Source organism: Callospermophilus lateralis, chromosome 15 (assembly GCF_048772815.1).
Source record: "Callospermophilus lateralis isolate mCalLat2 chromosome 15, mCalLat2.hap1, whole genome shotgun sequence".
Classification (NCBI taxonomy): domain Eukaryota; kingdom Metazoa; phylum Chordata; class Mammalia; order Rodentia; family Sciuridae; genus Callospermophilus; species Callospermophilus lateralis.
Window position 1 is genome coordinate 60,128,196 of NC_135319.1, and position 13,680 is coordinate 60,141,875.

General features: G+C 35.5%; 1 protein-coding gene across 2 annotated transcripts in view; it reads left to right on the plus strand.

Moving 5' to 3' along the window:
• Marchf5 (membrane associated ring-CH-type finger 5) overlaps positions 1–13,680 on the plus strand; it is a 35,717-nt gene that overhangs the window by 12,924 nt on the left and 9,113 nt on the right. The window contains exons 1-3 of one of the 2 annotated variants that reach the window (XM_076835068.1): positions 434–516; positions 7,150–7,306; positions 12,665–12,795. In XM_076835068.1, the coding sequence (XP_076691183.1) occupies positions 7,291–7,306; positions 12,665–12,795 (147 nt within the window). In that variant the 5' untranslated portion in view covers positions 434–516; positions 7,150–7,290. Of the gene's footprint in view, positions 1–313; positions 517–7,149; positions 7,307–12,664; positions 12,796–13,680 lie in introns of those variants that run through there. The other variant, XM_076835067.1, reaches the window with a different exon arrangement.

Below are 13,680 nucleotides of genomic sequence, written 5' to 3' on the forward strand. Positions count from 1 at the left end.
TTAAAGAACTATCTTGTCTTACGTAAAACAAAAGCAGCTTAAGGGTTGTCTCTTTGAACTCTGGTTCACTGGTGAGAGTGAAGAATTTCTAGAAAGAAGGAGAAAATTAAATAATAACAAATTTCAGAAAAAAGATGCTATAGAAGATGATGAGGAAAAACAAAAATTAAAGACTGTTCTCCTGGGAATGTACTGATGGTTCCGTATTCATAGTCTTTCAGAGGGATTGAGGTTCATCCCCGTAAGTAAGCGCTACAGTGTAGAAGAGACTGAAATCCTAAAAATAAACATCATTTTCTCTCTCAATTTACAGAAGTTGCTGGGTTTGTTTTGCCACTGATGAAGATGATAGAACAGCTGAATGGGTGAGACCATGCAGGTGCCGAGGATCTACCAAATGGGTTCATCAGGCTTGTCTGCAGCGCTGGGTTGATGAAAAACAAAGAGGAAACAGTACAGCCAGAGTGGCATGTCCTCAGTGCAATGCTGAATACTTAATAGTTTTTCCAAAGTTGGGTAAGAATGTCTTTAAAAATAACAGTGGTACATTTGATGTCATTATGTAACTCTATGAGCTCAAATTTATTTTTTTTTTAATTTATTTTTTAGTTGTAGTTGGACACATTACCTTTATTTTATTTATTTATTTTTATGTGGTGCTTAGGATCATACTCAGGGCCTTGCACATGCTAGACAAGCACTCTACTGCTGAGCCACAACCGCAGCCCCTCAGATTTATTTTTAAATGACCCATCTTGGCATTCTGGGAATTTTTACAATTCCTTTCTGTTATTTCTTCTCTAAATGTCAGACATTTGTTTTGCTAACAGTTGACAGCATCCTTAATATATGACCAAATCATTCATTTATCTGTGTGTTAACTATTTTCATGTGGTTGAGAGGAAAAAGAACATGAATATCTAATTGTGTAAATATTATCAAATAACAAAGCTATAATAAAAAGCTGACTTAAAGAACCACATTCTCTGAAGAAAGTTGTTAAAAGAGAAAGAAAGCAGTTCTTTCTAATACTTCTTCTTAATTATTTTGTTAAGGAATAAATGTAGGGAAATTAAAGATTTAATAAGATATTGAGTTAAATTTATGTTTGGAATCCAATTATTTGGTTGTCTTTAATGAAAACTGCTATCTCTGGGAATTGGCAGTCAAAGAATAACTGAAGGTCATGGAAAAAGTATAGCAGACTGCTTAAAAGAAGCTGTAACTAAGGATAATATTTAGTGAACCTATTCCAGTATAGCCTTACATTTATGAGCTGGTGTCATTCTTTGGTGTTTATGCCATGATACCTGGTAACTGCTTTTGATATCACCCTTAGTTATAACCAAGAGGTACGGAAAGACAGTCTGGATTATGGGAAGGTCAAAAGGAAAGAATGACTTTGGGGGAGGGATTGGGGAAATTAGAAATTATTAGATATATTGGTTTTTGTAAGTGTCGTACCTACTGAAATCAAACCATGTTTTTTCTAAATGAGGTAATATAAATGCAGATAATGAAATGCTTTTTTTATGAACTGCTTTTCTAATTCAAGAAGATTATTAATAAGGGCAATTTCCCTTATTGTTTTTCCTCTAGCATGATGCGTAAGAAGAAATGATAGCTTCATACAAAAAGAAAGTTAGGTAATGGAAAAAATAGTATTCTCAAATATTTGGACCCAAGATAGGTCTTCACAATCATCACCAATTTTAGATAAACACAAAGGAATGATCTAAAATGTTTACATTGTAAAATCAAAACAATATTGCAAAATAATTTGAACATTAGTAAAAGGCAGTTATTGCTTTAGTTTCTCACCATGTTTATATCTGGCTTACAAAGTCAGAGTTAGATTTTCATACTTAACCTAGGGTTTTTTTCTTACTCTTTTATTTCTACTAAATGAGATAAGCCTACCTTTTAGTTATAAGTTATTAGAAAAGTGGCAAATATAAGGTGATTCTTTTGGGTGTTTTAGATATTCAGATGGTGAACATAAAAATTATTATAAGAATTATTATTAAAATCTACATGTGGTGTTTGATCAGGTACTAAGTTGACAGATGTATGCCATTTAACAGGAAAGCTTAATATTCAGTTTGAAAGATGGTAGTAGGGTAGATCTATCCTTTTGTTTGAGTTCAGTTTTAGGATATATGTTTTCAGGCAGTAATTGTGGGTTCTGGCCGGGAGCAAGATTGTTCTGTTTTATTTTTGTGGTATTGGGGATTGGACCCAGGGGTGCTTTTTACTGAGCTACATCCCCAGCCTTTTTTATTTTTGATTTTGAGACAAGGTCTCACTAAGTTCTGAGACTGGCCTTGAACTTGAGATCCTCCTACCTCAGCCTCCTGAGTTTCTGGAAGTACAGGCATGCATCACTGTACCCAACTTGAATGTGTGTTTTTTTTTTTTTTTTTTTTAGAGAGAGAATTTTAATATTTATTTTTTAGTTATCAGGGTACACACAACATCTTTGTTTGTATGTGGTGCTGAGGATCGAACCTGGGGCCGCACGCATGCCAGGCGAGCGCGCTACCGCTTGAGCCACATCTCCAGCCCTTGAATGTGGTTTTAATTGGTATCTTTCTACAACAAGGAAGGAAAATGCCTAGATGCTATGTGAAAAAGAGTGAAACTCTTTGGCTAGGCCAAAGAGATTATCATGATTGGGTCTATATTATTTTATCCTTAAGAATTGTATTATTAGGGCTGGGGATGTAGCTCAGTGACAGTGCTTACCTAGTATGCTTGAGGCCCTGGGTTCAAGCCCCAGTACCGGGGAAAAAAAAATGTTATTGCTGTGTGCAGTGGTACATGCGTATAATTACAGTGATTCAGGAGATTGAGACAGGAGGATAGCAAGTCCAAGGCCAGCATGGGCAACTTGGTAAGACCTTGTCTCAAAATGAAAAATCAAAAGGGCTGGGGAAGTTGCCCAGTGATAGAGTATCTCTGGGTTCAATCCCTAGTACCACCCCACCCCCCGAAAAAAAATTGTTTATTTCATGCCAAATAATAGGTTCAAGCTATTCACTGTAGTGTATGTCATGTAGATACAGCACTGAAACTATTTAAAATCATAGACATATTTTACAGCAATGTCATAAAATTTAAATCTTGAGCCTGAATGCAAGATAGAGAAGCATAATCTGTATTTGCTGCTGCTTTTCTTTTTTCATGAAGATACCTGTTCATGGACAATTTGAATTACATCATAATTTCCATTGTAGTCTTTTTAATACTGATTTATGAGGAAATATTGTTAAATTTCAGCTGTGGTCTGTAAATGAATTTGTGTGAATTTGTTCTTCCTTGTTACCCCCATAATTGATGTCCTGGCTATATTGATCCCAGTATACCTTTTCAAGACAAGGTTTAAAAACAGTTATTGGATCAGAAAATCCCTCTCAATCATGTGTTTTGATAATCAGGATTAAAAATTGGGGGGACTGGGGGTGCTGGCTCCATGTTAGAGAACTTGCCTAGCATATTCAAGGGCCTGGTTCCATCCCTGGCACTACCCCCTCCCCCCCAAAAAAATTCAAAAGTTGTCAGTTTTTCTTGATTTACATATTATGAATGGATATGCCAAAGGTTGATCCAAACTCAGTACACTGGTGGTTTCATGCAGCCATAAAACAAATACCTAAAAGCATAGATCTGTGGTAATTACTCTTCCTCACTATATAACAGATTGTTATGGTTTAGATATGAGTTGTCCCCCAAAAGCTCCTTTGTTAATGCAGGAATGTTCAGAAGTAAAATGATTTCATTGTGAGAACTGTAACCTAATCAGTCCATCATAGTTTGAATGGACTGGGTAGTAACTGTAGGCAGGTGAGGCATGGCTGGAGGAGAGGGTATGCCCTCAGAAGGGTTTATCTTCCCAGTGTCTTCTTCCCCTCTCCGCTTCCTAGCTGCCGTCCACCATGATGTGCTTCCTTCCTCTGGGCTCACAGCAGTGCACTTAGCCATCTGTGACTAAGACCTCTGAAACCATTAAGTTTCCTTTTTTAAGTTGTACTTGTCAGGTATTTTGGTCACAGTGATACAAAACTAACACACACATAAAATGTCCAGTTATTATCATCTCTTAGAATTTTGCCAGTATATTGTTCTGTTTTTCTGAGTATATTTGTCATTAGTTTTACAGCTGACAGTAATTATACTTGTTTTGTTAAAAGAAGATCAAATACCTTGACTATAGTTTTAATCTTTGCTTCTAATGACAAAATTCATAAGAGAGACTAGGTTGATTTACTGGAGTGGTTGAAAATTATATGAATACTTCAGTGGCTTGTTCCTGTTGGTATATGTAATACAATGTATTGCAATACAATAGGAACAATAATATTTTCTAGTGCAGACTAATTATTCCTGATTCACTGGTTAGAGCCCACTCTGAGATTACAGTCTTCATTCTAAGAGCATGCTATTTTCATTTATGACGTTGTGAGTTAAATGTAATTTTCATTTTTACTCTTTGAATTAATATTCTTGAGTTATTGATTCATTTATTGAATATTATTAAATATTCTTGTAAATCTTGGATGTCCCTTGCAATATAGCAACAATTAAAAACCTAAAATGATTTATTTGAAAGTCCTAATTAATCTTTTCAAATTTGTGAAATGTGGGCTGGGGACGTAGTTCAGTGGTAGAGAATTCCTTAGCATCTTGAGGCTCTGGATTCGTTTCCCAGCACCACCAAAAGGAAAAAAAAAAAAAAAAGATCTATTCAGGGTCAAAACTCTTATCATTTTGTCTTAAAACTGTCTGTAAACCAATTAATAGATTACCAGGAACTACTTTTTGTCCCTAAATGACACTTGAGGAACACTAACTAGAAAGAGGAATAGGAGACAAGAAAAGACACAGAAAGGAAAAAGTGATAGCTAACATTCTACAGGATGATGTCTGTGTTTTGGGGTGGGGGTGGAATTTTTTGTTTTTGTTGTTTTCCCCCCTAAGTTTTCATATGGATTTAGTAACTTCAGTCTGACTGGCTATCTGGCCAATTCTGCTTCTTTTCTAGCACTTATTGGTGGCAGGAATGAATGAATAAATGATGTTGAATGTATGTTTTCATTGTTGATAGGAAGCTCAGTTGCATCCTTCTCACTGTTTGCTACCCCAACCCCATCTTGGGGTTTGCTTTCTTTTTCTAGTGAGGTAAGCCAGTTGTACACATGTACTGACTTAAAAACCTTGGTATTCAAAGTATGATCTGAGGACGAGCAACATTGATTGGCATCCTATGGAAGCTGTTAAGAATGCAGAGCACCACCTACTCACTCCCTGTTTTTACTGAATTGACATCTGCATTTTTAATAAGATCATCAGTTGATTTCTATGTACATTAAATTTAAGAAGCATTACTTAAACAGCTTGGTGGCACATACCAATTGTTCCAGCTACTCAGGAGGATCACTTGAGCCTCTAGAAGTTTGAGGCCAATGTGGGGAACAGAGTAAGATCTCATTTCAAAAAGGAAAAAAAAAAAAAAAAGCATTACTTTAAAACATGAAGGGGGAGTACCAGTTGGAAAAGGCTTGCTTCCCATAATAAATAGTGCTGTTTTTATGTATTAGTTAAAGATAATCAATGGTGGTGATTATCACACCTTAAAGGTTTTTTCAGCAGTCAGCTCTCATTAAAAGGGTCTTGACAACCCTGTTTGGTTTTGACTTTATTTACTTGTACTTTTCATTCTCTGCTTAGAATTGGCCTCCTTTTTCACATCAGAGACTTCAAAAAAAAGCAATTAAAAAAACTTTCTGATCTTATCCCCTCTATAATCTTTACCTAAAATTACCTTAACAATCTGAATAGTTTATACCATACTATCATACATTTCTTAATTTTGCTATAAGATTTTTCAATTATTTAAAGAATATTTATGAGAAATTGTTGTATATTCCATGCCTAATAAATACTTAGTACTTGACCTTATAGCCCACAAGTATTCTATGGTCTATTCTGTTTTTGTGAGGGGAAAAAAAAATGGAAGCTTTCCCTTGGCACAAACTATAATAATCATAACTACTATATTGATTTTTAGTTATTAGTTATGGCAATGTAATGTACACCTAGGGTCAAAGTAGATGAGTACCATAGCCTAGATCTTTCATTCTTTGAGGTTGTTTGAGTTTTTTAATCAATTACTAATAGTTTGGTTATCTAAAAAACTGCCTAATAAAATTAACCCTTCTCTCTATATAATCTAATGACTGACTTCTTGTTATTAAGCAAAGCAACTTACAGCCTGAATTAGCAGATGTTTTTTTCTTGCATGAAGATGATAAAATCTCAACCTACAAGTAGAGCAATCAAAAATGAAACTTAAATAAACTCTTAGATGTAGCATCCAAAGGTCTAGTGTTTAAGATAGTGATGAATCCAGTCCTAAAGAATAAAAACTTTTTTTGTCCCATCAACATTCCTGTATACTTCCCCACCTCTTTTTGTTGTTGTTGTTGTTGTTGTTTGTTTTTTGGTACTGGGTATTGAACCCAGGAGTACTCAACCACTGAGCCACATGCTGAGCCCTTTTTATTTTTTATTTTTGAGGCAGGATCTCACTAAGTTGCTGAGACTGGCTTTGAATTTGCAATCATCCTACCTCAGCCTCCTGAGCCACTGGGATTATAGGCGTGTGCCAAATGCACCCAGCTACTTTGAACTCTTAATCCAGTTGGTTGTTTGGTATTATTTCATGTTTTCAATAAAATCCACATTTGTTGACCATGTAATTACTACTTTTTTTTTAAAAGCCCATTTTTTAATTTTTATTTTTTGTAGTTTTAGATGAATATAAGCCTTTGTTTATATATGGTGCTAAGGATTGAACCCAATGCCACACCCATGCTAAGCAAGCGCTTTGCCATTGAGCTACAGCCCCAGCCTTAAAAAGTCCATTTTAATACCAGATTGAATTAAATACTTGCCACGGGGTACTGCAGCTAGGTCCAATGCCATTATATTTCATTGCCCTGTGGAGAAGACCAAAGTGCCCCAACATACAGCCAAATACCATGTGCTGACGCTCTGAGATAGCTGTGGCCTAGAGGGTCCTTGAGAGTGATGCCAATCATCATCAAAAAGCATTTTTTAAGCACCTATCTGTGCATGATTCTGTCCTAGGCACTGTACAAAACGAGTTAAACAGACATGGCCCCTGTCCCTTGGGAGTTTTCAGTCTTAAGATGATGCTGACATGGACAGACATACAGGACATTGAAACAACTGAACAAACATTGAACAAGAACATAAAGTACTAATATTATGTACAAGCAAAGGGGTAAGTGCACTTTGTGGAGTAGTATATAAAGGAAGCCTCAGGGGATATGACCAGGGTGGGCAAGGGAAACCAGTGAGCCTTTATCAAGTTAGATTAGTTTTTGCTGGGAAATTGAGTTTTCATACAGACTTAATCAATGTAGGAACAGAGCATTTCAGACATAGAATGCTACAAAAAGATTTGGAGCAAAGAGAAAAGTTTAGAACTATATTGTGAGACTCTTAGTGACCTCAAAAATCTGCACTTGTGGATAGCACTGAAAATAGGATTGGTGGTCTTATCCTAGCTGGTTGGCATTTGAGTTTGGGTCTTGGTCAAAACCAGTTCAGTGCAAAGCAGAAAAAGGAAAAAAAAAAAAAAACAGGAACTTGAGTGGCTTCTGTGTGCTATCTATTTTACTTGTTAAATCTATGTGATAAACTGTTGGCCACTTACCAGAAACCTTGGAGTTCATGGGAGCTGTTCAGTCTTTACAGAAACTTTACATGAGGTTGTCTTGTGAAGCACCTGTGTGTGCTCATTAAATCATGTGTTAAGAGACTTTTGCACTCTGACAAGTCACAGTGATAACATTTCTCAAGAATTGATCATAGGTGTTTTGAGGATATTCTTTGTATCCCAGAAATAGGCCCTGGAAATTCTGGGTATTATTATAAGCTGTGCCAACAGATGTTGAACACTATCAACAACCTGCCCTTCAGTCTCTAATTTCTTAAATTTCAAGATGTACCCTTTGTTTGTTTAGGGGTTTTTAGTTGTTGGGGTTCTTTTGTTGTTGTTTTGTTGTTGTTGTTGTTGTTTTTTGGTACTCGAAATTGAACCCAAGGACATCCTACCACTGAACTACATCTTACATCCTTTTTATTTTGAGACAGGGCTGGCCTCAAACTTGTGATTCTCTGTCTCAGCCTTGGGAGTCCTTGGAATTGCAGGTGTGCACAAGACCTGGCTCTTTTGTTTTCTTTTGTTTTTCGAGACAGGGTCTCACTGTGTTTCCCAGTCTGATCCAAATTTCTGGGCTTAAGTGATCATCCCTCCTCATCCTCCTGAGTAGCTGGGACTACAGTTTGGCATCACTGCACACAGTCCAAAATGTACCTTTAACAACCATGCATGCATAGACTTGAATTTGAATGACAATGACAGTAGTTGTCATTCAAAAGTCTACTTTTGCAGTATCTGCTAGACAAAACTGATTGTTTCTTTTTTTTAATAGACATGAACTAATGAGTTACCAAAATATTTTCAGTTCACTTTTTGATGTCACTGAAATCTGAAATGTAAAAATCTTGAGTTTACCCAAAATATTAGGATATAGTTATCTTTGCAAAAGCTTCCTTATTGTACAAAAGAATTCACAAAATAGACTTCCTTTTAATTGTAGACTTCTTTATTTCCCTTTAAATTATTGGATTTTCAAAAGTTACATAAAACTTCTTTAGTCATCATCTCTGTTGAGAGCATAAGTGGTAAGGCCCACCACAGCATTAAAAATTCAATAATGTTTTTTTTCCCCCAATAATGCCTTTTTAAAATAATGAAATTTGTATGCCCCTAGATTTTTACCTTTCATGATACATATATTTATACTGCTGCTCCATTAGAATGGAGCTTTTCAAGGGCTGGGGTCTTGCCTTTCCCCATTTCCATAATTATTTATGCTATAATCTGACAATAAGAAGCAGCTAGTGACTGTTGTTATTTTCCTAAGATTATGACCCTAAGCCATAGGATAGGGCACATAAGCTCCCTGATAAGAAGAGTATGAGTTTGGTAGACTGTTATCCAGAGGATTTTAGTGATTGTTCTTAGTCACCAAATATCTTGCCTATATAATTGTTAGCTCTCAAAAGTACCTCCCTTTGGTGGCAGTTTATTATTCTAATGGCATGTTTAACACTGGGTTTTTTGTTGTCCACCCCCTTCTAAATATTAAACTAATCTTGGAATGGTATGTCTGGAAGTGCAATGAAGATTTAGGCAAAGTAAACTTAAGGCAAAAGCCAAGGCAGAATTTTGTCAACAAACTAGAATTCAGTGGTATAAAATGCAGTCTGCATGTATTTGGCAAATCTTCAACCCATGGAATGTGCAGAAAACTTCCAAAAGGATTTCTTGTACAAAAAAATTGATACCCAGTGATTCAGGGGACTGGGGGGCAATGAGCTCATTTTGTGAAAGCCCTCTGCAATCTTTTAAGGAAAAACAGTTCAAAAATCTAGATTGCCATTGTTTGTGATAGATAAAAGTATTATGATGGGTTGTTTTTTAAAAGAAATTATGTCACTTCATTAATAGATACTTCCAACTACTATAAGTACCTCAATAGAAAATTCATTTTGTTTGAGAATCATAGGAACTTGGGATACATTAATAAATAAAACCAGGGTTGGGATCGTGGCTCAGTGGCAGAGCACTTGCCTTACACATGTGAGGCACTGGGTTCGATCCTCAGCACCACATAAAAATAAACAAACAAACATGTGTCCATGCATAACTAAAAAAAATATTTTAAGTAAATAAAACCATAGAAATCCTTTTCCCTTTGGAGCTTATGTTCTAATGTAATAATCAGCAAACCTTTTCTGTAAAGAACCAGATAGTATTATTTTAAACTTTGCATGTGGAATGTTTCAATAAAACGTTATTTACCAAAAGTCATCTGGCTGGATTGGGCCCACAGGTCACAGTTACTCAACCCTTATTATAGTAAGTGGAAGTAGATTTAATAAGTAAATTAGAGTATATTATGGTAAGCGCTTTTGGAAAAAGAGAATATAAATAAAGCAAAGTAATCGAATAGGGAGTATGATGAAGTAGGGATTAGGAGGTTGGGCTTCCTGAGGTCAAGAAGAAGAGGAACCAACTAAAGAGTTTGAAAAATAAGTGGTAAGATAAAAGGCAAGAGATGGTGATGTCCTGGAAGTGAATTGAAGAACCATATGTTAGGAAATAAAGGTGTCATGTTGCTGATAGGCCAAATAAGAGGAAGACTGAACTTAGACCATTGAATTTAGATATGTGGAGGTTGTGAAACTGCTATGAGCAGTTTTGGTGGAGTGAGTCCATGAGAGAATTTAAAGGAAAGATACAATTCTTTTGAGGAATTTTTTTTACAAAGGAGCAAAGAAATATATTTAAGGGGTCAAGAAGGGTCAAGAGTTCTTTTATTAAGACAGAAGAAATAATAACATGTTTGTTTGATGGAAGTAAGCCACTAAAAAGTAGGGGGGAAATGATGTAGGAGAGTCGGAAAGAATTGTCTGGAACCTGGGACCTGGAAGAATTGGTAAGGTGATGAAATATAGTTTACAAGTGAAGGAATTGACCTTCGATAAATGGAATATTGGCAGATGGGTACATGTGCTGGGGAGTCTCTAGATATTCTTTTGTGGCTTGAATTTTTTGATTTAAAAATTTTCAATAAAGAATTTGAGGAGCTGTGGTTCAGCAGTAGCACACTTGCCTGGCATGTGTGAAGCACTGGGATCAATTCTCAGCACCATATATAGATACATAAATAAAATAAAGGTCTATCAATGACTAAAAAAAATATGTTTAAAAAAAAGAATTTGAAAGGCCAAGTACAGCGGTGCACTCATGTAATACCAGCAACTCTAGAGTCTAAGGCAGATTTGAGGCCCATCTTAGGAACTTGTCAAAATAAAAAATAAAACCAAGTTTGGGATATAGCCCCAGTGGTATAGCACCCCTGGCCTTGATCCTCAGTATCAAAAAAAGAAAAAGAATATGGTAGTTGAAATGTAGAGGTGTTATATATGTACACCCATGGTCTTCTAGTATTAGCATTGGAGGTATCTTTGGTAACTCACTAAGATGATTTTTATTGTACCTTCTGAGGGAATTATAAACTTAATCCAGTAAAATTATGTATTTCAAGAATTAAACTATTTTATGAGATTAAATGATTCATGTAATGCCTGTGTTCACCTGGTATTCTGTAAGAGTCACTCAAAAAATGCTACCTGTTGTTAGTCAGTAGGCACTGAATTAGGTTTACTTTATCTCTTTGGTCCCAAAAGATAACCTTATCATAGTTTTTGTATTTTTAAGTTAAAACTTGACAATGATAAATTAATATGCTACATTTAAATCAAAGGTCCTTGGACATCTCTCCTAATATTCCCTTCACATCATAGTCTCTCTCTCTTTTTTTTTTTTTTTTTAGTTATACATGGACACAATATCTTTATTTTGTTTATTTATTTTTATGTGGTGCTAAGGATTGAACCCAGGTCTCACACGTGAGAGGTGGGCGCTCTACTGTTGAGCCACAACCCCAGCCCCACATCATAGTCTCTCTTTATATAGTTATAATATCACTGGCTTCTGCAGTCAATGAGGAATCTTGATCAAGGGATCCACAAGATACTTTATTTTTAAATGTTGAATTATTTTACCAGATTGTTTTGTTAATTTCTTTGTATGGTGAAGATAACTGCTTTTGTGTATAGCCTCCTTTAGATTTTAAAACCCCCAAAGGTTGATAGTAACTCTTATACATTTCTAAGAAAATGTCTGAAGTAAGTTTGTATATAGAGGAAATCTTCAATAGATACAATGATTACTAAATCAATTCCTTTACCTTTGGTTAAGCTTAGCTATCCAATTCTTTGGCCTTGTGTGGAACAAACCTGAGACCTTTCCACTTCTATAAAAAATTCTGGATCTAAATTATTGACTTAATGGCAGTTAGAAGAATATCTCCAAAATAGTAAGCACATAATAGAAGCATAATTGTCATCTAAAGTTGTTCAAAAGCCATAAAAACTAGCATCGTAATCATAAAAAGAAGCTTTTTCAAGAATAATATTCAACTAAATATAGCATATTGAAAATCAAGGTAAAATAAAGTGTGTAGCTACAAGAAAATAGCCTTGGTTACCTTTACACACTGTACCAAGATACACAATGAGGGAAGCCAGAGAAAGTGATGTTCTTACCAAGTACTACAGAATTTAATGGTTGCCAGGAACTATTTGAAAAGAGCAAGCTAAAATGGCCCTTTCACTCTGCAGTAGCCAGTGTGATTAAGAAATGGAAGTAAGAGGACTCGTCCTTTCATAAGGAGCAGCTGTATTTGAGGCTCTAATTATAGGTTCAATAACAAAGATAAAGATTTGAACAGGCTATTTCTTAGAATTTAGGAAGTAATATTTGCTATTCATACAAGTGACTGAGAAATGCTAAACTGTTCAAATCTGAGTTTCTACCAAATTTTTAAAACATCAGAATATAAGATTTCATAAAAGTATTTTAGATCTATAGGAAATATTGAACAAGTCAATTTAAAAATCCACCTTATGTTGAAACTTTTTTTTTTTTTTCCTATTACAGGTCCAGTTGTTTATGTCTTGGATCTTGCAGATAGACTGATCTCAAAAGCTTGTCCATTTGCTGCAGCAGGAATAATGGTTGGCTCTATCTATTGGACAGCTGTGACTTACGGAGCAGTAACAGTGATGCAGGTTTATTATTTTACTTTATTCAGTAATACTACCTTTGATGTGAAGATCTATTAAATATTTTTAATTTATTATTTTGGATAAGTAGTGATGTGGCTTAAAATAAGAAAAGATATAAAAAGCTATCTAGTGAGAAGTCTTCCTATTCCTGTTCTTCATTTGTCCAGGTCCCATCTCATCTCTCTAGGTAACCACTGTTGTTAGTTTCATATATATTTCTCCAGTTTGACTTCATGTACAAGAAAAAACAAACAGGGTTTTTTGTTGTTGTTGTTGCTCTACTCTCCTATCCCCTGAAATATAACTGTAGCTTTTTTTTCTTCTTCTTCTTCTTTTTCTTTTTTTGGGTGGTTTTGGGGATTGAATTCAGGGCCTCATGAATGCTAGGCAAGCATGTACCATTGAGCTATATCCCCAGCACCTGTAGCCCTTTTTCTTTTTTTGTACAAGAAATTGAATTCAGGGACACTTAGCCACTGAGTCACATTTCCAGCTCTTTTTATATTTTATTTAGAAACAGGGTCTCACTAGTTACTGAGGCTGGCTTTGAACTCAGCTGCCTCGGCTTCTTGAGCTGCTGGGATTGCAGGTATTTGCTACTTCACCCACTGTAATTGGCTGCCCTCTTTTTTTTTTTTTTTTTTTTTTGTGGTGTTGGGGATTGAACCCAGGGCCTTGTGCATGTAAGGCAAGCACTCTACCAACTGAGCTATAGCCCCAGTCCTCCCCTCTTGGGGGTCTTTTTATATGACTATACAAAAATTTAGTATTCTGTGTGTGGAATTACAACAGTTTATTAGCCAGTCTCTTATTGATGGACAATTAATTGCTTCCAATCTTATGTTATTATAAACTGCTACAATCAGTAACTTCTGAAGATTAGAGTCT